This window comes from Anabas testudineus, chromosome 8 (assembly GCF_900324465.2).
Source record: "Anabas testudineus chromosome 8, fAnaTes1.2, whole genome shotgun sequence".
Taxonomy (NCBI): Eukaryota; Metazoa; Chordata; class Actinopteri; order Anabantiformes; family Anabantidae; genus Anabas; species Anabas testudineus.
In genome coordinates, this window is record NC_046617.1 from 20,060,291 (window position 1) to 20,087,589 (window position 27,299).

Here is a 27,299-nt window from a genome sequence, read left to right on the forward strand (position 1 = left end):
TGCCGACCTGTTCCTCTTTGGTATAGAGCTGGAAGCACTCGTCCAGGGTGCAGCTGTACTGCTGGACGTGCTGCTGCTGCAGGTTCCTCACGCTCTCTGCATCCTTCACCACCTCCTCTTGGATGTTACCGAACAGGCTGCAGCACAGGACACACAGGGGTCGTTACAGAAAACACACAGGAGGCAGATGAGAGGTGGTTCTGTAACATACAGAGCACTGACCAGTCTTTGACTCTGTGCTCCCACTCGATAATGAGCTTGACGTGTGGAGGTCCTCCAGAGCCGCACAGCTTCAGAGCTCTGAAACACAGGAAGAGCGAAAGCTTTAAGATGTGGCCTGAAGCTCCAAACCCACCGAGTTTTCATCTTTTGTGTGGCAACAAGTAAATGCATGTTACCAACTGTTTAGTTTTTCTATCTAGAGACAGTAGGTGGAGACAAAACCTCAGTAATGAACAGAATATGAATGAACAGAAACCTTCCTCCACCTCCTCTTAAAGTCCTTAACTGCACAGAAGAAATCTCAAACAGTGGAAACACAACATGTTTCACCATCTTAAGAATCGACGGCCAGAGAAAACTCAAAATGTTAAACTCTCTGATTCAATGAGCAACTTCTGAAGTAGCAGATATCAGGTGTGTTGATGCTCTGTGGTATTATCTCTAAGGACACGTCACCTAAATCAGAGGAAGAAATATCTGCACTAACTGGTTCAGATACGTTTCCATGCTGGTAGATGTTGGCAGTGATTTTCATGATCTAACAATGTTTCAGTGCAGTTGTAATGATCCTATTTAACCACAAGACGTCAGCATCACCACAGCACTGACTGAAGCTCAAATGCTCACGTTTGTTTCCACTGAAATGTGTGTTTGAGGTGAAGTTTCAGTGTGTAACTAAAAGGTAGACCTACACCTGTTGTTGTTACTACGTACGTACTGCTGCATGACTAGAAATAACTGCAGCAACATAAACTAATTGTGCAGTAAGTGGATAAACACACAGACACAAAAAAAGCTTGAGGTCTTTTGAAATAAAACAATGTCCATGGAATCCCAGAGTTTACAGAAGCAGACAGAAGTGAACAAAGACTCAAACGCTGCTGCATTCTTCTGCTGTTTGATGCTGGTTGACTTGGGGACAGAGAATATTTCTGAATCATTAGAGTTCAAACACTGTCATTAAATGAGTTTCTAGGATACTGTGTGCAGCATATTTGCATTTCAAAAGATTTCAAATGCACTTTCCCCCATCGGCACCGTTCAACGACTGAACTGTTCTCAGCAACTACACAAAAAGAAGTGCTTTCCAGACCTCAGCAAGTCAAAGCCAGACATGTGGAAAGAGAAGAAATGTCTGCACGTTTTTACAAGAATAAAAATCTAACTTTGGCTTCCGAACATGTGCTTATGTGTAAATGATCTGTGACTCTTGAAGCTTTTCTCAACATCTTATTAAATTTGATTTGCTTCCATTTAAATTGCTTCAAAACCAATTTGATCAGATCTGTGTGTGAACACTGGGTCAACAGTAACAAAAAACACATTTAGACTAATCTAATAATCCTCTAGTTTAATAATAGGAGAATGTGCAGAAAAGTTTGTCTAACTCAGTAAAACAAGAAGACACATGTAGGTAGTTAGAACTCTACTGTAGAAATATGTTCAAACAGAAGTCTGTCCGATCACACAGGACGTTTGTACTGAATGAAAACAGGTTCTACAGATGCGAGTGCAGCTTCTCAAAGCTGATTCAGGATTCAACACAATCAACACCCAAACTTGTGCAGACGAAAACCCAATAAAAGGTAAGAAACGCCTCTGGTGATGGAGGGAAAATCAATTAACACCTCCGCAGCAGCAGCAGCAGCAGCAGCAGCAGCAGCATGTTACTGCAGTGTGTTCCAGGTTGTCGGCTGGATATCAGCTCTGATCCAAGTCCAGTCCACACAAGCCAGATTTAAATGAAATAGTCTAATATCTCTAATATGTCTTAGTCCATCGAGTTGGGTCAGGAGGAAAATGAGCATCACGACCACCAACGTCCCACCTGCTGCAAATTAACAACACATCCCTGGAAAAACATCTCTTCTTGTAACAGGACCCGTCACACTTTGTCTGCAGGGTTAGAGGAACCCTGTGTCTGTAAGATGTAGTATGAGCTACATCAGCTCCAGTTCTGGTGAGGCATTCAGGGAGAGTACAGAGTGTAGTTCATCTGTGTTTTAAAGTAGCCAGAACGCCTCCATTACGTTTTATTGGCAAATACTAAACGACTAAAACTTCTTTAAATTTAACGTCTACATGTTGTAAAAGTGAAAGTCTGCTCTCAACTCATCAGCATCATTTGCTTTGAAATAAGCCTGATGTCTGCAGGCGGCTGTTAGCCTTCATGGTTTCCTACAGTAGCTGGTATTGAAGTAGGTTTTTAACCTAAATTAACCTTTTTGTTCCTGTTTCAGTCTAATGAACTGATACTGGACTGAAATCGTGCTTCCCGCGTCATCCATCCACCTCCACATTTTGTTAAATCCTCACCTGTCCACAGCAGGGTGGTAGAGCGGCCGGCTGTCCTGAGGGGACAGGTAGCTGTAAAATGCGGAGCCTCCCACCACACGGATGTTGAACAGTACTCTGGTGTTCTGGAGAGAGAAACAGAATCTGTGTATCAGATACTTTAACCACAGACTGATGATTGAAGTTTTTCCCCACGTTGTCATATTTATCGTCTGGTGTTTGTGCTCTAACAAACAAGAAGTGGGAGAAGTACTCACAACCTTTAAATATTAATATTATTAAGTATTACCAGGAAATATACAGAAGTATTCAAGTAAAAGTTTGTGGCTCCTGTGTCTGTTTATGGAGCAAATTACATTATTATCCTCTGTATGGTGTTTATACTGCTCATATTAGTTTTTAACAGCTTAAAATCTTAATTTGACAAGTAGCATGTACTACAGCCATAAGATAAATGTAACCGAGTAAAAAGTACAATATTTCTCTTTGAAGTGTAGTAGAGACAAAAAAGAGGTGTAACATGGAAATACTCAAGTACTTCAAAGAGTACTCAAAGAATCACTGGGCTGCTGAAATACTGCAGTAGTTGGTTTTTATGGATTTGAAGTTTAATCTCTTAAGGTTGAGTTGCAGGATCACCACAGTCCAATAGAAAGTCGTTTTCACTGTTCTGTGGATTCATGTCTGTCTGTGTGTTTATTCTTTTTCCACTATCGCAGCAGATGAAGATAAATTTGTGACAACAGCAGAAACACATTAATGTCTGTGTGTGTGAGAAAGACAAAAACACACCAAAAGAACTGACTGCTGAGAGTCAGCGTCCTGCTGAAGGACTGCGTGTCAGTGTGAGAGTCAAAACCCGGTGACGTGATCCTGCTTTCAACCAGGGTTAATCACTTTTTGTGTCCAGTGAGGGCGGTGTGAGGCGGAGAATGTTTGCAGCATTGTTTGTGCCTGACGAGGTGAACGAGCTCCAATTACAGCCCACAAAACAGCACAGTGTCATTATGTTGGGAGTTTCAGCTCCACATTGCTCCGACTGGACAGTCCCAACATTTAGTCTGTTACAGAATCCTCCTGCGTGTGTGACGGCCCATGTTCAGGTCACCTTGTCTGGCTGTTTCTCTGCTTCCTCTCCTCGGGGCTGCAGACCTGAGACTGTAATCAGCAGAATGAGAAACACCTGAGCCCCATGTATAAAAGCCAGAGCTGCAGCCAGTCTCTGTCTTTCACTCTCCCTCCAGTGCCCACTGAGTTTACAGATTGATATTTATTATTATTATAATATATGTTATTCAGTGAACCCATGTGTCTCCTGTTTTTGTCCCTCATTACTCAGTTCTAGGTAACGATGGACAGTTGTTAAATACATATTTATTCTTGGTTTGTGCAGCTCACGTCACTGAGCACTGACACCTGGACATTATACCTGACACCTTCACAGTGACAAGAAAAGATAATTACAGCAGAGAGCTGAAACAAGAACATCGCCACCTTCAGGAAGGAGGATTTATTACAGGACTGTTGGATTAAATGGATTTAGGTTAGTTTTAGTTTGAAGTAGTGAGTCGTCGTCATCATCATCATCATCATCAAACCAGCCGCTCTTGGATTTTACAGCTGAACTGACTCAGCTGAAAGAGGCTTTAGAGAGTTTTTTTGTTTTTTGAGTTTCATTTTTGCTGAAACCAAAATTAGAAGCGGAAAAATTAACTCATGAGTTCATTTCTTCGATGCCAGAAAACTAGAGATTCTGCTGCGATGAAAGATTTAGAGCAAACATCTGCTTCCTTCTTGGCAGAGAACTGGTTTTAATTAAATGGCTGACAGCTCGATGCCACAGAGCAGACGACAGATCTCCAACTGAGAACTGAAAGTGTTGCACCGGACTCTTCTCCTCCTCTTTCTCCTGGCGATTCTGCAGCAAACACTACACAGCAGCTGCTTGTCAGACAGAAACACTGACTGGAAATCTGTTCGGCTACATGATAAATGGCTCGATGCTGGAACACAGAGGGGTTTAAATACACGCAAGGACCCGATGGCTTCAGTGAATTTACTTACATTTGATCAGTGTGTTCCATGTTTTACAGCCGTCACACCAGCTGTGGAGAAGCTGTGATGACTATTCAACCATAAAATGGAAAGGTTTATTAAAGGACTAAATAAAAAAGATGGAGGAATAAACAAGTGATGAAACCTGCCTCTGGTCGGCAAAGAGGGGAAACCAGAGCCTCTCTGCTTCCAGCTGGTGCACGGAGCTCCCACCTGCACCACACAGTGTCAGCGTGTGGGTTTGCTTTCACACGGCTCTGTCCTGAGCCAATAAACCAGTTTAAGAACAGGTGAGCCGGGGGGAGCCATGTCCTCACCGCCGCCCACACTACAAGGCTGTAAAATAAAAGTTTTACGAGCACCATGGAACTAATTCTACTGACTTACTGCACAGGACCACACGGCACCTTCAGTCCAGGGGTTTCTGGTTGTGTTTCAAGTCAATAAAAAATTAAATAATAATGAATAATATATTGTAGAGCCACCAGGAAACTAATGACAACTAGCTGAAACCTATAAAGGCTGGAAAAGTTTTGGAGTTTTAGTCTTTAAACTCAACAACTGGTGAGTAATGAAGGAAGGGAAGGTGGCGCAAATGTACCACAGACCGTACAGAGAGGAACGGATTGAACTGAAGCTGATTTACAGATAGACTGTCTCCACTTTCAGATTCAGACAGATTTGTCTCATTTTAAATCTCACTACTACCATAACGGCCATATTTGATATTCAAACCAAACCAATATTATCAGATTATTAAGAGGAGCTGTTCAGTACCTGAGCCTGAGCTCCATTGATCATCAGGTAATAAAGCTTGCTGAGGATGCTCTGCTGCAGCTGGTCCCAGGAAATAGACCGGTCCTCCCTCATTAGGAACGGAGGTCCAAACCTTAAAAAGGACAAAGGAGATTACGAGTAATACTCAGATTACTTCGATTTTATCTACACTATCAGCATCAGAGCAGATAAAGAGTGACGAGGACAGGGACAAGCATCCCTCTGAAATGATGGATCACATTACACATTCATTATGACACAGATTTAATTGAGGGCAGCTCATCATTGTGTGCTAGAGATTTATTAGTATGAGAGCAATATGAGCATGCAGGCGTGTGCAAGAAGAGACCCAATAAAACTGTAGCTCCACCGGGGGTGGGTGAGCGAACCTCAGTGTTTTCCTTTAGAAACTAAACTAACTCAGTTATCTCGTTTCCCATTAGATCACAAGTTGATACCATGGAAATACTGGCTAACAGGATGATGAGCATTAAAGTGGTAGAATAACCTCAGAACAGGAAGGAAAAGAACTAAAAATCACAGCTGATCTAACTGGAAACTCTCACGGAGCAGGAGACACAGCTCTTCCATTACAGTATGTTGCTGATTTTAAAAGCTACAGAGAATGTTTTAGCAGATTAACACAGGAGGCTAAGAAACATTTAAAGGTCAGATTATCTTTGCTTTGATTCCACTGAAATGTGTCTGACGCTGTTCGACTGAACTAGAGACAGAAACACGTACGAACGTGACTCCAGTGTCATTGTCTTGGCCTCCAGGTGTCTCACTGCTTTAACAATGAGGACGACGGGAGGTTTGATCAACGACAGACGACGTTTGAAGGAGAAACTGACCCTCGTGGTTTGGACTGACTTTCCTGCAGCTCACCTATATCGATCTCTCTGGACTCGTCTGATGGATCTCTGTATGGTGCCAGGCGTCAGACCGCTCAGGCGTTTGATCTCACACTCGGAGGACCGAGTCCTTTCTGTAGTTTCTAACATGATGTAACCTTGATGTGTTACTAGAGCACATGTGGAGCTTTTCAGCTCAAGACTCATTTAAAGATTAAATTAGAGTCAGGTGAGAGTCTGGGAGGTCCTGCCTTATTTAAAAAGAACCATCAGATACGACCTTAACACAGAAGAGAGTCACGGCTCGAACAAAAGAGTACAAATGAATATTTAACAGCTAGGAGCGACCAACAGCAGCTGTGCAGTAGTCCAGGCCTCTCTTTAATATCAATGTCAGTGAGTCCATCATCATGACAGCACTGAACCACAGCAGTGTTCATGGCAGAGCTGCAGAGGAAGCTTCTGCTGTCTGTCTACAGTTTGCTTAAGACCATGGGATCAACCAGAAAGCTGCTGGAAGACTTCTTGGCTTAACTGCTGAATTTCAGCAAAAAGCCTCCTCCCATCTGTGAAATAGTGACAGTGTCACAGAAATCTGATCACATCAGGTCGTATTTATGCAGAAGTTCAAAATCCACTGTAAATACATGAATACGTCGCTGCTGCAGCTGAGATCTTTTTAGACCACGTTGCTTCAGCATGTGGAGGAAGCCGAACTCTACCAACTGTAGTGTGACAGTAAGGGTCAGCGGACTGAACGTACCGAACAGCCTGCTGTCCTGCACCTGCAGCGTTGCACACCAACAGCAGCATCTTGACCGGGACGCCCTGGTTGAGGAACTCAGACGACAACGTTCCAGATGAAGGTAGCCGCTGACCCTCAGGCCCCGTGGAGTACGGAGACGATGGCAGGCTGTGATGATACCCTGGGAGACAAGGGAGGAAGACAGGAGACAGTTAGAGAGACGGTGGGGGAGATAGATTTGACCCAAACACCAGCTGAAGGGTCAACACTGTGACTCTTTTCAGGTCTTTGAAACATTAAAATGATTAAAATTCAACATAAATGTGGAAAACGAATCTAAAAAAAAACTGAGGCGATAAAGTTTGTGAAACTAAATCAGTGTCACTGCCAGAACGTTTGGCCACATGACTGTACAATCTGACTGATGATAAATCTGCTAAACGCTGCTCAAAATACATATTCTTCTTAAACCTATTTTAAATGTTCTCTGACAGCCGGCAGCATGAAATACACAATATTTCACTTGTTCTCCTTCAGAGGAGGAAGATGATTTCACATACTGAAAATGTGAGCATTAAACTTAACACCTCTAACAACGAGTGAGGAGGAGACTCGAGATATATAAAGTGGTGAGGCAGCAGCTTTCTATTTGGGGAACAGTGAATCAGAGGGGAGAACAGATGGACCAATGGCTGCCTGCACTCTCAGCAGGAGGCATTATCTGATGCAGCTTCGGCTCCACATCCCGTCCTGGTGGGGTGCCAAGCCGCACCACTTCTCCTGTTCCCCTCTTGTCTCTACCAGCACAGAGCAGAAGAGTGTGACTGACTGAGCGAGGAGCTGAGATTATACGATCCCTGCTCGACGTGACGTCAGTGGAGCTGCGTTATCATCCCACCACCGACGACCTCTGGCCTTAGCATGTCGGTGGTTCACGGTGATAAATAACACGGTAAATTAGACTTCGACACAGACGTGAAGCTATTGATCGACCACGGCGGCCGGTCTACCAGAAACGTTTCATTGAGCACAGCTGTTTACACCTGAAGCACGATTCATCACTGACACAGCAAATGCCAGTGATGAGCATCCTGTTACCGAGATGCTGGCAAAGGAGAAAGCCTCTGCATTTACTTCCTCTTTAGAGAAAGAACTGGGGTGTAGAGATGTGCACGGCATGAGGAGCAAAACCTCCTCAGAACTAATCAGAGCCTTCATAAAAACCACCAAAGCTTTAACATTAAACCTCTGATTGCAGTTTCTCTGACCCAGAGAGTTAGAGTAATAAGTGTTCACAGCTTTTCATTTATTAATGTCGCTCTAATCAAGCAAGTGATAAAACTGGTTTAAATCGTTCGCTGTAATTTCCATGAGCAGCAGCCGCCGACAGCTGTGGGAATGATTTATGGGGAAAATCTACTTTTAAATGTCCGTGAAACATGTTCACGAAGCAGCTGTGAAACGCAGAGGTCACCTCCCGATGCTGAGGAGGACACTGACCTCGTCGATCACCAAGTTTTTTGGAGTTGTTGTCATAAACTGAGGCTTGTTCAAGGCTCCTGTCGCGACTCTGCTGCTTTTTTGTTTTAACCTTGGTTAAAAGATGAATAATGATCAAGGTCTGAGGTGTGTAGCTGTACTTAATGCTGTTGAACAATTCCCACAGCGCTACATCCGTAAAACCCAGTGAAATGTGTAACACACACACACACACACACCTGTCGATCCTCTTATTACCAAAAAGCCTCGAACTAATTCTAAAAAACCACAGGGAGCCTCTGAACTCATCATTCCTCTGCACTCTCGCTGTCTGCCAGACACACAGGATGAGCCAGACTAAACACAGCCAGACAACGTGAAAGCCCATAATTAAACACCTCTGCCCCTAAAGGGATCCACTCTGCCCACAGCTACAGCTACAAGCCCCATCCCATCATGTTCAAGAACTTGGAACAAAGAAGGTGGTCAGACACAAGTCATGTTTTTTAATATAATCTTTTTAATAAAATAAAATATATTATTATATAATTGATGAATATGATTTTGGCCACTTGTGGTGCTGTAACCAGCTCTTGTAATTAGTATCACAATCAAATTTGTTTTGGCCCTAATTGCAACCCGAGTACTGAAACTACATCATGACATGAGTGTGTTTAATATGATTAAAGAGGAAGTTGCAGTAACACAGTTTGGCCACTCAGCCAACTCGTCATCGTGCAACATAAATTAAAGCACTGAAAGTCACAGTTTTCAGTCTTAACCATGCTGACAGTGCAGTGAGAGCAGAACAGAGCAGAACCTATTTGAGAGAAACAAGGGAACATTGCACCGAAGAACGTCTGAGCACTACACAACTAAACATCAGCAGGTGAGACACAAACGACAAGAAGACAAATCTGAGGCGAGAATGTTACTGTAGTAATAAAAGCAACATGCAAACACACAATGGAAACAAGACTTAAAGTGTAGGTTCACACACGAACAGATATCAAACCATCATATGAACCCTGAAACGTTCGACTGCAGCAGGGAACCAGGATTATACAGTAAAAAGACAGATATCCACTTTAATTAACTCCGACTGTTCAGAGTATCTTTAGATAAACATTTGAATCCGTGTTTGCACAGAACGGCGACTGTGGATCTCGGTCACCATCACTGCTGTTGAAAAGGAAATTAGGAAACAGTCTCTTTGTCGGCAGCAGAGGAATCGTTACTGCAAATAAGACGTGTTTCAGTGTTGGTGCGTCCTTTAAATTAAACAGATCAGTGTGGAGATGAGCAGATTTTCCTCACATCAATACACAAACAATCAGAGCCCGTTCCTCTGGACCTGGTGTCGAGAAGAGGTGATGCACACAGTGAGAAGCATGGAGGCTGCGAGTCAGGACTGGGAAGGTCACGTCACTGCTGGTTCGCCTTTGGTATAATCCAAGGGTATGTAATTTGTTCATTCATGACAGACACTTAGCTCTTTGCTGGGCGCCTCACGCTGTGCCTTTCACATCAGGAAGTTTGAAGTGTGAACGGACTCTGGTAAAATTCAGTCAGTCAGAAGTGTGTTGTGAAGAGAGCGACTAGGAATCAGTAAAGTGGAGCAGAATAAAACACAGTTAACCTCAGATTCCACCACACATCGTGTGTTTTAAATGGCTCAAAGATACCGTCTGTCGTACTCTCTCTACATAAACCTTCACATGTGGCTAATTTTAATCCACATCACCACTGTGCATCAACACACAGACACACAGACACTGAACCTTAATGAGAACTTGTTGTTATTCTGATCCCGATCTAAACCACAGACTCATTTCACTTAACCATTTATGGACAATTAAGAGTCTCTCGGGGATCAGACCTTTTAGATTTAGTAAGTGCATAAAGATCAAATTTTATGGCGCCAGACAGTCTAAAAGCAGAACAGATCATTGTATTTGATAGAAACCGATAAGACAAGGTGCATTTTAATCATTAATACAATAGATTAACAGAGCTCTTTATGACATACTTTACTGATCCCCTTGGGGGAACTGTTGTTATTCACATGCTATTTTGATTTTATAGCTTTAATTAAATCACACAGCGAGGGAGAAAGTGTTAATGTTCTGCAGTTGTACTAATGTCAGATATATAAAATAAATTACTTGTCATTTAAGTCATTTAAGAGAAGCCAGTGGGACATTTATCAATTAGAAAAATATTATTTACCATTAAGTAACAATAAAAGTTAGTGTCTTTACACTACTGCAGTTTGACTTTATTTATCTTCAAAAACAAAGAATAGTATTAATGTTTTCTCAGTTTTTAATTCTAATGTAAAGGTAATAACAGGACAGACTTTAATATTAATGTCAGGACAACGTGCAGTGCAGAGACAATAGTTGAGTCTGCATCGGCCCCAGCAGTCGACTGTCGAGGGGTCTTTTTAGGCTGCAGTTCTCTGTGTGGTCATCGTGCAACATAAATTAAAGCACTGAAAGTCACAGTTTTCAGTCTTAACCATGCTGACAGTGCAGTGAGAGCAGAACAGAGCAGAACCTATTTGAGAGAAACAAGGGAACATTGCACCGAAGAACGTCTGAGCACTACACAACTAAACATCAGCAGGTGAGACACAAACGACAAGAAGACAAATCTGAGGCGAGAATGTTACTGTAGTAATAAAAGCAACATGCAAACACACAATGGAAACAAGACTTAAAGTGTAGGTTCACACACGAACAGATATCAAACCATCATATGAACCCTGAAACGTTCGACTGCAGCAGGGAACCAGGATTATACAGTAAAAAGACAGATATCCACTTTAATTAACTCCGACTGTTCAGAGTATCTTTAGATAAACATTTGAATCCGTGTTTGCACAGAACGGCGACTGTGGATCTCGGTCACCATCACTGCTGTTGAAAAGGAAATTAGGAAACAGTCTCTTTGTCGGCAGCAGAGGAATCGTTACTGCAAATAAGACGTGTTTCAGTGTTGGTGTCTCCTTTAAATTAAACAGATCAGTGTGGAGATGAGCAGATTTTCCTCACATCAATACACAAACAATCTGTTTCTACGTTTTCACTTTGATGTTTGACTGGTTCTTCTTTAATCACATCACTTTCCAGTGGTTTCATGGCAACATCGGCTCCACCAGCTACTCCGGAGTTCATTTGAACTTTCTAAAGATTTTCTGTAAATTCATTAATTTTGTGCCAAAACTAGGAAACATGGGCTGTAATTCACAGAGCTCCCTGTGAAGTAATATGCTTTTTAATGTGCTCCCTGACGGCTCGCTGCAGTGTGATTCAGTCCCTAAAGGTTTCATTAAGCAAATAAATCCAAACGGTTTGTTTGTTAAAAGATTTATGTACTTCCACAAAACACCACATCACAGTGTGTGCGTGTTATATCGTGACTACAAATGTGTGTTGTACCTGAGATCCGTGCAGAGCCTCCTCTGATGTAGAGGGGTGGAGCCTGGAAGGCGTAGATCACATCATTCTCAGCTACGCTGGTTAGATCATCGTCATCGAAGAAGGAGCGCTGAAACCCTGTAGAGTAAACCTCTGTCAAGATCACCTGGACACACACACACACACACACACACAGGTCAGTTCCTTATTACAGTTGCAGAATAAATCTTATAATGCTGTGAGGGTGAACTTGGAACCCATCTGATGGAACACCAAGAGCTGCTCACTCATCTTAAACCCACCTTAATGTATTTTATCCAGGAGAGTAAAAGCCACTCAAAGAATGGTCAGAACGAGACACACGTCTATATGTAACGCTCATATGGCAGCTGAGGTGAGCTGTGCTGCTCTATTACAGCAGCCTGAGATGTAAAACATTAAACATGAGCCTCACTGCATGAAGTCCTGTCCCACGTTTACAACATTACAGCACAGACGGAGTTGTCGTACATTGTGTTAATTATGTTATGTTAATTAATAAAACACTGGGGCACCTAAAAGTGTCTTTTTTAGTTCTGTGTAATTAGTGTAAATAGGCAGAGGCTTCTTTAAAAAGGTTTACAAATGTATTTATAAGAATACATTTGTACTGGGTATGTAATCATCTGGGACAGTTCTGCAGGAAAATCAGGAAGCTCAGACATAAACGTATTTATTACAGTCAGAAGCAAGATTGTAGTAGCAGAAATACACAAAATAGATTTATAATTAAACCATTATTTGATAATTAAACATGTAAGATAGGATGTTAAAATAGCTTCAACAAGTGAAACGTTTTAACCTAACAAGAAAATAAGTCCACTGACCACAACTGAAGTTCCAGATATCAAACAGTATCTGATATCTTCCAAAAATGCGCTAAATGTTGAGTCTGTGTAAATTGGTGAAGTTTTTTTCTGAATATAGTCGATGTGCATGTGTTTTAAGTTGTAGCGTGTTAAATCTCTCAGGCGTCATCGTTTGAGCTGTTTTCACCTCAGTTTAATTCACTTTATTAGATCTGTGGAGTGTACCTTACCTACCTTATTTTGTGTGGCTTTGACTCGTCTTAGATTTAATCCCTCTTTATTTATAATGTTTATTGCCTCCTATTACAAAATGATATTGTATTATTGTGAGGAATGTGTTTAACCTTTAATCAGGTAGAGCAGACCTCTTATTTTTTTAGTACATCTGACAGTTTTTATTCTTACTAGGTTACTAGGTTACCTGGTCTGGAGAAATTTTCCCCTCGTCGGCCACCATCCTCCTGAGACAGGTCACAGAACCAAACAGAGGTACGGCCAGCCCGACCCGCAGGTACCTCTGTCCTTTGGTGCTAAACACCAGAGTCACACACAGCGGTCTGCAACAGGTAGAAACACACAATCAAAGGCAGTGAGAAACAGAACCCGATTTGATTTCTGTCCCATTTCTACTGCAGCTTCCTCTTCAGCCAGGAAGGGACAAAAGAAGACTCATGAATAAATCAATACATCTTAACATTAATAATAGATTGTTAAAGCTTAGTTTTTGTGTGTGAAATAATGGAATTTCTATTGCATTTTTAAAAACAGGGAGTGCTTGGCTCTGACCCCTACTTAGGGCGGGTGGGGGGTGCTGGGACATTTGGGCTTTTCTAAATATGTGTAAAGTGAGGGGATACGATAAGTACACTTAACAAAAACCTATGACCCGGCCAGTGGCATCATGTCTCATGGCCTTTACTTCCTATATGTGCAGTTATTTATTTGCACATTGACACAACAACAGTAACTAATTCCTCACAGGGACGCCGACATGTCACAGCAACAAAAGGACAGACGAGAAACTTTTGACGAGAGGGATTGTAGACGAGGATGAGGGTGTTCAGGCAGAAAGCTGCTGTTGCATTGAGCAGTCTCTAGATGAGTGTGGGAGGTTTTAATGGAAGCCACTGTAGAGATATAAACCTGCAGATTCAAGCAGCCTTGGTGGGAACAGGGAGTGAGAAGATTGATGCTGACGCTGTGTTGTATAGAAGGTTGACTGGGGAAACCCAGAACTTCTGTCTCAGAAAGACAGTTGACGATGTCTTAATCTCATCTAAGTAAAGACCTTAGTGAGAGGAAGAAATGTCAGATGAGCCACTGGACTCACCTGGTGGAAAGGGCGGGAACAGCAGTGTGTCATCAGCATAGAAATTAGGTTTAAAATAGTGTGAGCAGATGGTAAAACCTAGGCATGCAGTAAAGATGCAGAAGAGAAGAGGGACAAGAACAGAGCCATGGGGCACACCTGTAGAGAGACAATGCCAGCTTCATATATGCCCTTGCCAATACCTTGAAGGTTTCCCTACAGAGGGAAGACATGAGTCAAATGAGAGTCAGAGCCCAATTCAGAGAGTGTAGACAGGAGGATGTGGTGGTTTACAGTCTCACAGACTGTTCACAGCACATTACGTGTCCTCATTTAAATAACATTTATGCTCATCTACATGCCTTTTACATCCACAAAATGTGTCAGAAGTCTGTTAATGATAATGTTAAGTTTTGGTTAAAGCTGCCAAAGGAGTATAATTTATCTTTATTACTGAGGACGTACTTTACAGTGGCGTTCAACTGGACACATCATAAAGAGAGGCACTCTACCACTGTACATGAGTAAGAAATGGATGCAGCCACTGACAGATTATTCATGTTCCATATAGGTCCATGCCAAATCAGTGAGGTAACAAAGTGTAAACAAACCCATCTAACTTGTAAATAGCACATGAATGAGCCCAGAGTTTGGATTGTCACACAGCAAATGTTGGTTTGGTAACAAACAGTATGTGTTTGTGGCTTACAGACCTGATCTGGCTGCGAGAGAGTTGATCTCATCACACAGAGAAATATTTAAAAATGCTTTGAAAGACAATCCATCTGTTTATCCCTTCAGAAGAGTTTTCTCTCACCCCGTCTGCCACAGAGCCTTGGCACGCTGTCACAATGAAGCTATTAAAAACTATTTCCTAAATTAGAAGTGATGCTGGCTGAACCTGGATGAACCGTTTCAAAGACTAAAAGTTAAAAGGAAAGGAATGGCAAGAAAAAAAACTTAAAGAGAAGTCAACACGTGTGTGACAATTAGATAAAAGAGCTGAGCTTCGCACACACGGGCTGTGTTTTGGTAGATTTTATTCGTAATGAGCCTGATACAGCACTTTTCCATGAGCGGTGCCTGTGGGATGTGGTCTTATTGACCATCAGATGTCTTCAGTTGTGCTTTGCTGCCACAGTTTGTTCATTCTTCTCCTCAATGGTATTGTTGGTTCTTATCATCTCTTGTGATGCAGCACTATACACGTTTTCTTGATGGACATGTATTTGACTGTTGGGAACACCAGTGTGCGTTTGTTCTTATTTTGATTAAAGTAAATGGTAAAAACTGCAGTTTTTGTATTTAGTCCTTTAACATCACATATGGGGTGGTTCAGAGATTAGTTTGCAGTTTTCCATCATAGGTTCGAGTCCCAGTGACGGCACCTCACTGTGACATCAAATAAATCAACTTGCTGTCCTTGTTCACCTGCTATAAATCTGGCTGTGCCTCAAGTTTCCAGCAGAACATTGCTGACTAAGTAGTGTTAGAAGTCAGATTGCTATTCTAAGCAGAGTATAGTGCATGTCATTCTAATCTGCTTTATGGAAACTGCAGCGATTGTATTCAAAGCTCAATTGGGCGCCAAATACTAGAGGATACACCAGGAATGAATGTCAGTTTTTGCATGAATACAACATTTTTAGCCAGATTGATGCAAGTTGCTGTGTCACTGTGACTCATCTGCTATATCACATCTCAAACAAGGTGTTTGAACCTTAGCTTCAGCATCTCAGTTACTAACAGACACAAGAAGAAGCAGGTCGAGAGACAAAACATCAGTGAAACACAGTAAAATCAGTGTTTAGAAATGTGAACAAGGCCAAAAGAGGCAACCACATAAATAAAACGAGAGCAGCGCTGGCTGAAAAACGACAAGTGAATGGAGTCTCCTCCCTAAAAATGTCAGGATTTCCTGAACAGGTTGACCCCCGGTGACCTGACACGGAGGCCGAGTGGGATGTAAAGTTGAATAAGATATTGTTCCTCTGTGCTGAAAGGGTTTTCCACTGGGGTTTTCCTTTATGGTACCAGCCCTTCAGCTCCACAATGACTTGTGTTCCTGCATCAACAAATCAGCCCAGTCTGTTTACTGTAGTTCAGTACATCACTTATACTCTGTTAATGCTAATGAATTATTTGTATTATCTCATTTGTTTAACAGAAATAAAAACTGAGGTGTAGCTTCTTCTATTGTGGCTACACTACATTAAACAGCAGCGCTCACCTGGTCTGGCGAAGAGGAATAGGGAGCGAGATGCAGAGGAAAGGGTCAAACGTGTTGCTCTGTTTCAGGCAGTGGGGGCACGTCAGTGAAGACCTACAGGAAAAAAAAGAACAGTCACATTAGTCTTTAAATAAATTAAATAACAGCTTTTCTGACACAGACTCCCCAATTAATCTCAGAGTGCTTCTGATTAATTCTGGCAGCGTCAACAGGTGAAAAATGAACATGCCGTTCCATTCAGAATGTTTTCATCTGGTTTTGAGAAAGGAAAAGATGATGAATGGTGATGTAACTGGTGAGAATAAGACAGACAAAGGATTGAGGTTGGGGGTGTGGTAAGTAGTACAAGAAGCCCCCCTGGGGGTGGTTGGCGCCATCAGTGGGAACCCGTAGAAGAGGTTTCCATCTTGTTGCATCACTCTCAGCAGTTCTACCAGTGCTCATGTGATGTCATTAAGGGATCGTGAACAGAAAGAAGTTCGATTTCCTAAGAGACGACCCCCCCTTCCTGTGCATGTGAACGCGTATGGATCACAGAAAAAGAAAATGTCAGAATGGGTACAGCAGTAGTTTAGCATTGCAGTTTTCCATTCTGTCCATTTAGCTGATGATTACACTTGTTCGTATTAATCCCTCTTTAACTTCCCAGGAGGAAACTGTCTTAGTGTGTCCCCGGTAAAGGTCTGATTGCTGGGAGGGATTTTGGAACCGCTCTGAATTTAAAGGAAATCTTTTGTCCACTACTTGGAGTTAATCTGTGCAGGATTTCCTGGATAAAACCTTCTTTACAGTAATTAAGTGACTCTTGAATAGAGCCGTTAACATTTTTAATTACAGGAAACAGGAGCAGTGGGTGCAGACTGTAGTGCATCTAAAGAGATCAGAATGAGAACAGTATGTTTTAACCACAGAGATCAAAATAGAATATTTAAAAACCTCTAAGTACTCAATATCATTTTTATGTAGTGGTTCTGCTGTTTCAGAGACTACAATAAAAGACTGGACCGGCTGAACTAGTCAAAGTCTCAAGAGTAGAATACAGTAGAGTACAGCTCACTTTTGGAGGCCATATTGGAATTCTGGGCATAGAAGCTTTTATATTCGATTTCCCAACATGGTAGAAAAATAAAGAAGGTTCAAAAGCAAAATGAAAAAAGTTTCTCCGGTTATCAACAGCGTGACGTCTCAGCCTTGACATTAAAGACTCTACAGCTCCTTGGTTTGATGATTTCAGCATGAAGAACAGCACTGCTGAATGGGAGCATACCTACTCGGGTATGAACATCTTTCCACTCACTGACAGATTATGTCTGATTGAAGAATCACTGAGGAAATGACGGCAGCCACCGTCGTTCTGCCGACACTGAAATCTCTCAGCACAATAGAAATACATGCAGCACATGAGAAGCATCCTTCTGTGGCACATTCTCATTTTCATGTTGTGAACTGCAGGAAACAGAGTTACTGCTATTTCCTGCTTTATTCCATTTATTTTTAATTAGCATTAAATATATAAATCTGATACTGTGAGGTGAATTAGCGTTTTATCAGTGACAGCTGTATTCACCACTCCAACAGTATGGAAAGCACCATGCTGCACATTAACTGATAACAAACGTATGTGAAGTGTGTTTGATCCGTTATGATTTTTATTTCCATCGTGGGAAATTAAGCCATGGATGAACTGTTGAAATGTGTTTTCCTTATAGGCAGGCACCTGACAGAGCCAGTGGAGGAGAAACGGGAGCAGAGGGGGGAGTGAATGAAGCTCTATTCAAGCAGGCCCAGCTGACACTTGCTCTCAGTGGATCTCTCCCTCTTGGCAGAGTAGAATGGTCGCCCTACGGATGTCTTATTCTCGCCAGGAAACAGTGAGGGTAACTGCACTCCATGCATACAAATCACACTCAGGCTCTGATAAAACATAGATGTGCCCTGCGCTGCTCTAAAACACTTAAAAAGAGAAAAGAGAGCAAAGGTGATATTCTGGTGGTGCGCTAATGGAGGAAGCGTGTGAATGCTGAGAGGAACGAATCCCTGTGTCTGGGAAGCAGCCATGCTGAAGAGACTCGGAGCTGGCTGTTTCGCACTAACTACCGACCACTGCTCAAGCTTCGACTCTTCCAGACTAACATCACCTACGTATCTTTATCTAATTGATTTTCTCTCCTCAGAGAGGCAATTAAAAACAAAAAGTACACGGTTAAAATTAAATCGACTGCCAGATGATTCTACTCATCAAGGCTGGAAACTATTCTCTGTTGGGGGATAAAGGCGTAGTTTATTCACTGCTAATGCTCTGAAATGGAAAAGACATAAACCTTAAAGAGCACCACGTAATTCACTAGTTGAAATTAATATACGCATAATTAACAGACACCACAGTAAACCAAAAATAATGGTTGCTGATTCAGAGACAGGATGAACAGTGTTTCAGAGAAAGTGGCATTACAGTCATGTCAGGTTCAGACGGCACAACATAGTAGAAGCCTGATAATAGACGAGACATATAGAACGCAAATGTAATGCAATGTCGTAGCCTTTAAACAGCATTTCCCATGCATTCTATTGATTTGCTGTTCAAATGGAGAGGATGCTGAGCGAGTCGAGAGGTGGCTGCAAGTTCAGAGTTGTTATCAAAAACAGGAGCAAGGCAGAGGTCACAACTAGAGCCCCGAAAGACCAAAACCACAGTGACATAAGTGACATAAGTACGCTACCTGCTGCTAGATGCCAGGAGTTAAAGTGTTAATGAAAGGTTTAAACAAAAGTGGGCAAAGACTCAACCAAAGAAAATGTTGGTGAGCAGATGAAGGTCGGTAACAGTCAGGGAGGAAAGACAAACATAACAGACAGGAGGGTAGAAACAGGTGAAACAGGTAATCGAGTAGACAGGAAGACAAGTGTGTGTGGAGGTTCTCAGTCATCAGTTCACGGTTATTACTACTGGACGTGCAGTAGACCCTTTAAAAGTTCAGCACTTTAAAATAAAACAAGCTAAAAAGGACAAGGGCTGAAATAATAATCATGAAATCATAAGTCAACAATGTTGGTGATATCGGCCAATAGGAGCAGAGAGCTCAAACACTACACAGTGGTAATTCTGATGTCAGAAAAACTACATTATCATTATTAAGTACTTTAATCTCCAATTTTCCAATTGGCAAGCACCCAGATGTACATAAGTACTCGTATTGAGTCTGACAAACCGTGGTATTGCTGCAGCCTGAGCCTCAACAACATTAGTTCATCAGAGGAGTTCAAGAGCAGCACATTAATGAACCAGTGATGATCAGATTCATTTAAATCAATTTAAAGAAAATAAAGAGGCAGAAGCTGCGTTCATCCTCTGAATGTGACTAGTTTATCACAGTAAAAGTGAAAGTGCACGAGCTCCAGCTTGTGATGACAGATAACATAAATTAAGATCAAATCAGTCTTGGCTCAGTTTGGTTGGACTGTGATTTAACTTGTTTGGACACGTTTAATGGCAGTGATGATTGCACAGTGACAAACTGGGCCATTACGAGGATAATTCTCTGGTCTGTCAACTCTGGATACTGGATCACACCCGACACTGCTTTGCTGAGTGTTACACAGGCGGTGGTGGACTCGGTGCTCAGTTCCCCGAGAAGAAAAGAGGAAGAGGACTCGAGAAATGTTCAAAGACCAATTCCAGCAGTGATCAGGAGCATTCACCTCCATATAAAATCTCACAGCCGTGCAATTTCCACATTTTAAAATAGACCGTGCTCTTACTGCATATGTTATAGCTCCTCTGAAGTTTGTGCTAAGTCAACCCAGTCGTGTGTATATACAGACACGTACATATAATCCCTCTGTACCACCTCACCCACTCTCACTCTCCCTGGCTAACACGGTGTTTGTGGGTGAGAGGAACAAATCTCGCCTGCCAGGCTGCTGAGGCCGTGGTTGCTTCCTGTCTAGACACACCCAAGGTGTCACAGCTGAAACATTTGACAGTGAGGGTAGCAATTAAGAGATGCGCCGACAGATGTATTACTGGCAGTCGCACAGAGCTGCCAATTTTCTGAGGAACTGGCAGATGGAGGAAGGTACCGGCAAACAACATGTTAGCAGTTGAGTCTGGAGAGAGAGTTATTAAACAGCTCAGGTTTCAATGATTAATCTAAATCCTCTTAAGTGGTGAGGTTGGTCAAAGGTTTCCGTGCTGTATGCAGTGTTTTGCATCAGAAACTGAGTAAGTAAGGAGCTGATTAGAGATTGTACAGTGACTACTGTGTTTAGTTCAGGTGGCCACCTGTTGGTGGCGCTAGTGATTAGGAGTGTTTCATCTTTCCATAACGAGCTCCACAGTAGAAACTTGTCCTGTGACTGACACCGATTTCTAATAAAGGTTAAATGTTTTAAAAAGAACTGTGAACAACAGCTCTCTCCGTTTTGTCCTTCTCTGATGTGTGATGGCTCCAGATGGTAAAGAAATATCTGAAGTAAGGAACCAGACTGTGAGACTTCATAAATGGAGAGGGAGTAAAAGCACAAGTAGCTACTGAACATAAGCTGGAACACAGTTACGTTAGTGGTTAGAAGGAACAGGGCGAGCTGTACTTCCAATAACATGCAGAAGTCGCCCTTTAAAAAAAAAAATGCAAATGTGAAATGTGCATTGAAAAACAACGTCTTCAGACTGGACTCGGAGTATCTGTGGAAAGCTGTGTTTCAGTAACCAGACAGCCAACAAGTTATTTAACTGATGCAGTGAGTAGCTTCTCATTTATTACACAACCATGTCTGAAGACACATCCTGTAGTCGTGGAAAAGATGTTCATCTGTTTCCGAAAGGTTAAATTATTGACATAAATCAAAAACAACATCTAAGAAATTGATGAAACCACTAAAACTGGATTAAGAACTGTCCAAAAGAAGAAGGTCATGTGGTCTGATGAGATTTACCCTGTTCCAGAGTGATGGAGCATCAGGGTAAGAAGAGAGGAGGTGAAGTGATGCACCCATCATGTCTAGTGTCTACTGTACAAGCCTGTGGGGGCAGTGTTATGATCTGGGGCTGCTGCAGTCTGTCAGGTCTAGGTTCAGCAACGTCATGAGTCCAAAGAATGAGGTCAGCTGATTCGATTCATTAAAAATTAATGCAACACTGGACGGGAATAAATGTTGTGACATTGCAAAAACTCATGAAAACGATGCCACAGTGAATGTGCTGTAATCACAGCTAAACAATTAGAGTGTGTGACTTTTATTTGGACGAGCAGTCTAGTCAGTAACCTGATTGACGGGACACAAGGACAGATTGGCATCAAATCAGGAGTAAAATATAAAGAGGTGTTTGTTAAGACAGTACAAAATATTAGAGTAAACGACTCTGGTGTCATTTTAACATTTAAACCATTAGAGTAAATCTGCTGTGCAGTTGGATTTGTTGTCTTAGACCAAAAATAAAAAGTCTGGCTTGTTTCCTGTTAGATGTGGTATGTAGACGAGTTGGCAGAAAGACTCGACCTCTGAATGATGCTCCACTCCCAGAACGCCACAGCTGACAGATGTATAGATTCAGAGAAAAATAAACTGCCTCTTTATCGCTTATCTCCGGGGCAACTGATTGATGGGAGTCATGAGGACATCCAGCTGCAGCACAAATGTTGGTAACACAGTGGGCAGAAGCTCCACAGATCCAAAATACATCAGAGAAATTTACAGGGTGTTAACAGTGGAAATCATCGACCTTAACAACTTCAACCATTTAATCGAGCGATACTAAACACTCTATAATAAGTGCGAGCACTTAGCACGAGTTCCATTTCCCTAGAAGACATAGTTTAGTGCACCGCAACAGACCTTTTCAGTCATTTTCATTGTTACATTTGTGAGGCTCCTCAGAGCCTGTGTGCAAAAGAAATAATGACCTCTCCATTAAATCTGTCGCATTCAGCAGTTTGACTAATCTAACGGGTAATGAACAGCGCAGGTGTGGGTAAAGACGAGTCTTATGAAATTACAATTACAGGACAAACATGCACAACAGCAGAGGTTTGGATTTAAGGTGTTTGGACTTTTTAACACAGTGTTTCACTGTTTCCACTAATTCAATAACAGAAGCAGAGTTCAGCTGCTGATATGGGGGCATGATTCAGAAAGTGTCTGAGAATGATCAGGTTTTTAGGATGTATCACAGTGAATCAGTGACAGTTATCAGCACTGTCAATGATACAGGATAGAAACTGTTAACAGATAATTCAGTGAACGTAATGTTTCAAAAAGAAAACATGGGTTAAAAAAATAAACAGGAAGTGTCATGACATGTATAAATACCTAGTTACACTGTGGGATCCAACCTGGGCTTCAGTTTGAGCACAGACTAATTAACTGTCATCAAATTACTGTGATGCTGAAAACATTAAAAAACTGCTGATTCTGCAGTATTTCAACATCAACATCACAGGATCAGTCTCATAATGATTAAATACTTATTATGCAACGCGCTTCTGAAATCTCCAACTCCCACACTGTGGACAAATACAGCCTGTTAGCCAGACATGCTAACCTCTGCAGAGATACACACTGTTCCATTTCTTACTCTTATGTTTTGCTTTAATTTTGTGGAAGGTAAAAAACACCCACTGATGTACAGACGGTACCATCTTCACATGGTGGCAGTAAATAGAAGTCATAAGAGCCCTGCATAGGATTTCTTCTCTGGCAGGTGTGTAGTGTGTGTTAAGTACTCACTTGTACTGGGCCTGGAAATGTTCCTGGACAAAACTGTGCTGGACTCTGGGCTGCTGGGTCTGGGACGGGTCAGGAGACGGCACTTCATCAGCTCCACCGGAACCCTGCAGCACAGAGGAGGACACCCATCAAGATCGAGATCCATCATGCATTGCTCCCGCTGCGTGCAGTGGTAGTGTGACACTAGTTTGAAAATCTGCAGGACGCCGTTTTAACACTTTTTGCTTTTCCCTGGTAACGAGTTCATATGTAGAAGTGACACAGACATGAAGCCCCTGTCTGTACTCATCTATTCAACCGACAGGGAGGACGCCGAGCTTGGATCAAGATAAAAGAAGGAAAATGGAGTCTGATCACTGGAAGACTTGCAAGGTCACAAAATGAGTGGGATGGTGCCACAGGGAGTGACTTCTAAACACTGCTGACACAGCACTCTGCAGTTTTCTTTAACAACTATTTTCATTATACTCTTGTTAATAATAGTTTGAACCAAGTACAGAATCTTATCCCCTGACTCAAGAAACACTGACATACACTAACTGAACAAACTACTCTAATGTGTGTGTGTCCTCTATGCTGCAGTAATTAGAAAGACAACATCAGTTAGTTCAGGTTAACAGTTCATCTCAAGTCAAATAGTAAATGTCTGCAAATCAGCTTACAGGTGAGGAAGTGTAGAGATGCTAGGCTGCCTTTGAATGTTTGCAGGTTTCATCTTTAATGTTCAGACCAGTGTTCATTTGATATTAATATTCATCACATACAACACGTTTCACAATAAAAACTTCAGTTACCACGTGAGTCTGTCTAAAAGCCCATCACACTGAGCACAAACACCTTGTTAGAATTCCCTGCTCACATCAACCTCACACGAGCCCGGTGTTAAAGTCCGGTACTTGAGAATACATTAAGTCATCGTATCATATCAGCTGTGCTTTTACACCAGGCCAAACGGAAATCACTCTGTGTTTACTCCTCTACCATTTCTAGCTCCTGGGTTGTGGACTGGCTGCCACTGTTCCCAGCCTGGCAGCTCCAACGTGACCTGCACTGACAAACAGAGCTGAAAGGAGAGTTAGAATTTCTGAAGCGGACGGAGGTGCACGCACGTCTGAGAACTGGGCGAGATGGAGACGGACAGCGAGTCCTTTACAGTTCAGCACTGTTCTGAATCCCGAGTCTATTCTTCTAGGAGCATTTGAGCTTTGTAAAGACAGTGCGAGACTGAAACCCGACCTTCCTGCTGTGCTGTGCTTCAACAGACACGCACAATGACAAACCTCTAGCTCCACTCTCACCGTTTCCTCAGTGCACGGATGTCAGGGTTTTTCAACTGCTTTGTCAGACTCTCCCACGAAACGTCAGCAGGTTGAGTACAGCTGATCCTCTCGTTACTGGTTCAGTTAAAACGAGCAATTCAAGGTTAGAATAAGACATGAGAACAGGTTGTTTGCTAAGCTGGGCCTTCTCAGAAACTGTTCTGAATGTTCATTTGCTAAAGGAAGAACATTTAGCACTGAAATCCTTTAACCATTTCAGAATTGATTCTTGTTTTCAGACACAGTCTCTTCATTTCTAAACCTGACAAAATGCTTTGACAAGAGAAGCCAAGTGGGAAAACTCCTCCTTTAGAAGAGGTGGAGGCTTTTATTACATCTGCTCTCACTGACCCTTTGAGCCTCAGATATGTATTGAACCTTTTCTGGTTCAATACATATAGCAACTTATTAAAAACTAAAACATTTAGTTGTTGTATTTATTTCATGAATGGTTTAGTTTGAAGTTGTGAAACTGTTACAGTCATGTAGTAAAGAGATCAGAGCACTGTACTGTATAATGCTATCAGTTGCTGTTCTCTGCTGTTTGAAGCATCTGTCTGACAATGTGCTTATCGCGTCTCGCTCTCTCCTTCACCTGGACCATCTCGTTTCCTCTTTCAGTCAGCTTAAAAATCAGTCTGAACTCTGGCCTCCTGCTGACAGTGCTGAGCCAGAGGCCAGGCTCCCACCACGACCACTCAGTTGCATGATGCATCTTTGTCATTTATCTTAATCCCACAAATCAATTACAGCATGCTAAGGTGTCAGGGTGAGAGATTTGAGTGTGAATTTTCCATTTGCTCGTCGGGCACTGGCATGCACCCCTCTCCTGACATTCAGGGTTATGGATTAAGCAGCTCTGTAGCTGCTGCTGGATGGTCAGATCAGAATTCATATGTTCATCACCTTCATCATCATCATCTATCGTCTCCTCACAGCTTGAGAAAAAATAAACAGGCACGAAAGAGACAAAGTCAATAGAAAGACCAGGACGACAAATATAAGCTTCTAATCAAACCAAATTAGAAGGAACCAATGATTAGTGGCATAAATTATTTTTGCTACTCTTGTCAGGACATTTCAGTTAAATACACATCAGTTAAGTTTATTACAAATAAAATGACCAAAACTAGGAAGAGAAAGAAACAAGCTGGAAGCTGGTGATGGGCTCACAGAAACAGAGAAAGTTAGATCAGCACTACTATCAAATCTCAACACAGTATTGATTATTAATTAATAGTCTTTACAAAAAAAAGTAGTGGCAGTGGTTACAGACAGTGGAAAGTTAACCATCATCTGTTTTAATCAGTTTAATCAGGTTTCCTACAGATTACTTACAGTTGTGACATTTATCACGATATATTGAAAACTCAGGGCCAGATTCTTGCCAATACACAGCCCGAGTTCCAAAAGTGAGCCTGTTGCTGAAAGCAGGTTCTTCTCAAACTGGTCCTAGAATAACCCAGTTCTGTCCCAACTATTCTGATGGAAATTAGCTGGCACACACAGAACAACGCAACACGTTCACCTCCATAAACAGTGGCTGAAAAGCTCCAAAATAGCTTTTCCAAAAACACCAAACTAAGCTTCACACTGCAGCCAACACAGAAACCGAACCATCACTGTGTCCTCAAACATTTTCAACCTAGAAGAACCTGACTTGTCACAAGTGGCTTAAAGTATGTGACGATGATAAGAAGCATTAACCAGGAGTACAGATGGTAGAAGTGCAATTATTCAGCAGTAATAAATGAGGTCAAATTAAACCCAGCATTAAGGATGCAATGAAATGAGCTTTGTTTCTGTGTGTACACAGTCGGTATTGTACAGTAGATACAGAAGAAGAAACCTGCAGTGTAAGTGTAAAGGATGAAATTTCATGCCCTGTGCTTTCCCTGCCTTTCCCCCTCCCTTGTGGTATTGGCCATCAACTGGTCAGACCCGACTCTAAAAATAGCTCCTCAGATTTTTTCTCCCCCTCTGTTGCCTGTTTAGTTGCATTTTTATCATTCTGAAGCCGGCATATTTCTCTGACAACCAATTTCAAAGATAGCATCTCAATTTCAGACCGGCACATGGCATCTCTTGAGATGGACTCTCCCGTTCTTCTTTGGGGGGGGGGGCAGCAGTCACATCTTACTCTGTAGGAATCCCTGTGTCCATGATCATTTAGCAGAACCACATCAGTGTCCAGGCAACTTGTAAATAAATGTTAAATATCCACTGAGTCAACAGCTGCTGGTTCCTCGCAGATGACACCTCGCTGTTTATTGACATAGAGCTGGACATGGATTTCTGAGAAGTGATAAGACGGCCTGTGACCGCACTCTGTGGCCTGAATATTACTTTGTTATCTCCACATAAAGATAGCAGTGGAATCCATGGCCATGTGGAGGAAAGGCGAGTGAGTAGGGCCTGATGACAATTTGAAGGGAGATCTGATCTTATAAATATGATGTACGGTCTCATAATAATAAGGAAAAAAATGATACCAATGGTACAACTGATGGAGCAGATATTAGAGCGCTTTAGAAGTTCCCTGAGAATAATCAGGATTTTAAGTTTTAGGAATTCAGTGATAGTCAATACAGCCAATGGTCCATAGTGAAAATTTACTCTTGATAGCCAATTCAGCACATGTAAGGCCCTTAAATGGATGGAGGCTAAAAATGAATCCCAGGTTTTGTGTGATCCAGTGAATCTAAAGTACTATTATACATCCTGCTGTAAAGGTTTTTATAAAACACGACAATAAACAGACTTCTGATTGACTTGGAACAAAGGTAAACCCTCCAAGAAGTGGCCAACCTGCTAAAATGAGTCCAAAAGCACAGTGACAACTTATCCAGGACGTCAACAGATCCAAGAAAACATGCAAGATGCTGCAGGCCTCTCTCACCTCAGTAAAGAATGAGGAGGAATAAAAGTATTATGGTCACAGATTCCGTGACAAGAAGCTGGAGGGAGACGGCAGGACTGCTACGTATGATGACAGATGACTAGTGGGGCTGTGACCAC

General features: G+C 42.1%; 1 protein-coding gene across 1 annotated transcript in view; it reads right to left on the reverse strand.

Moving 5' to 3' along the window:
- usp43b (ubiquitin specific peptidase 43b) overlaps positions 1–27,299 on the reverse strand; it is a 51,846-nt gene that overhangs the window by 6,055 nt on the left and 18,492 nt on the right. The window contains exons 3-11 of the mRNA XM_026352269.1: positions 22,963–23,066; positions 16,237–16,329; positions 13,119–13,254; positions 11,871–12,015; positions 6,967–7,129; positions 5,350–5,461; positions 2,539–2,642; positions 223–300; positions 8–137 (exon numbers count right to left, since the gene is read on the reverse strand). Coding sequence (XP_026208054.1) covers positions 8–137; positions 223–300; positions 2,539–2,642; positions 5,350–5,461; positions 6,967–7,129; positions 11,871–12,015; positions 13,119–13,254; positions 16,237–16,329; positions 22,963–23,066 — 1,065 coding nt within the window. The remainder of the gene's footprint in view (positions 1–7; positions 138–222; positions 301–2,538; positions 2,643–5,349; positions 5,462–6,966; positions 7,130–11,870; positions 12,016–13,118; positions 13,255–16,236; positions 16,330–22,962; positions 23,067–27,299) is intronic.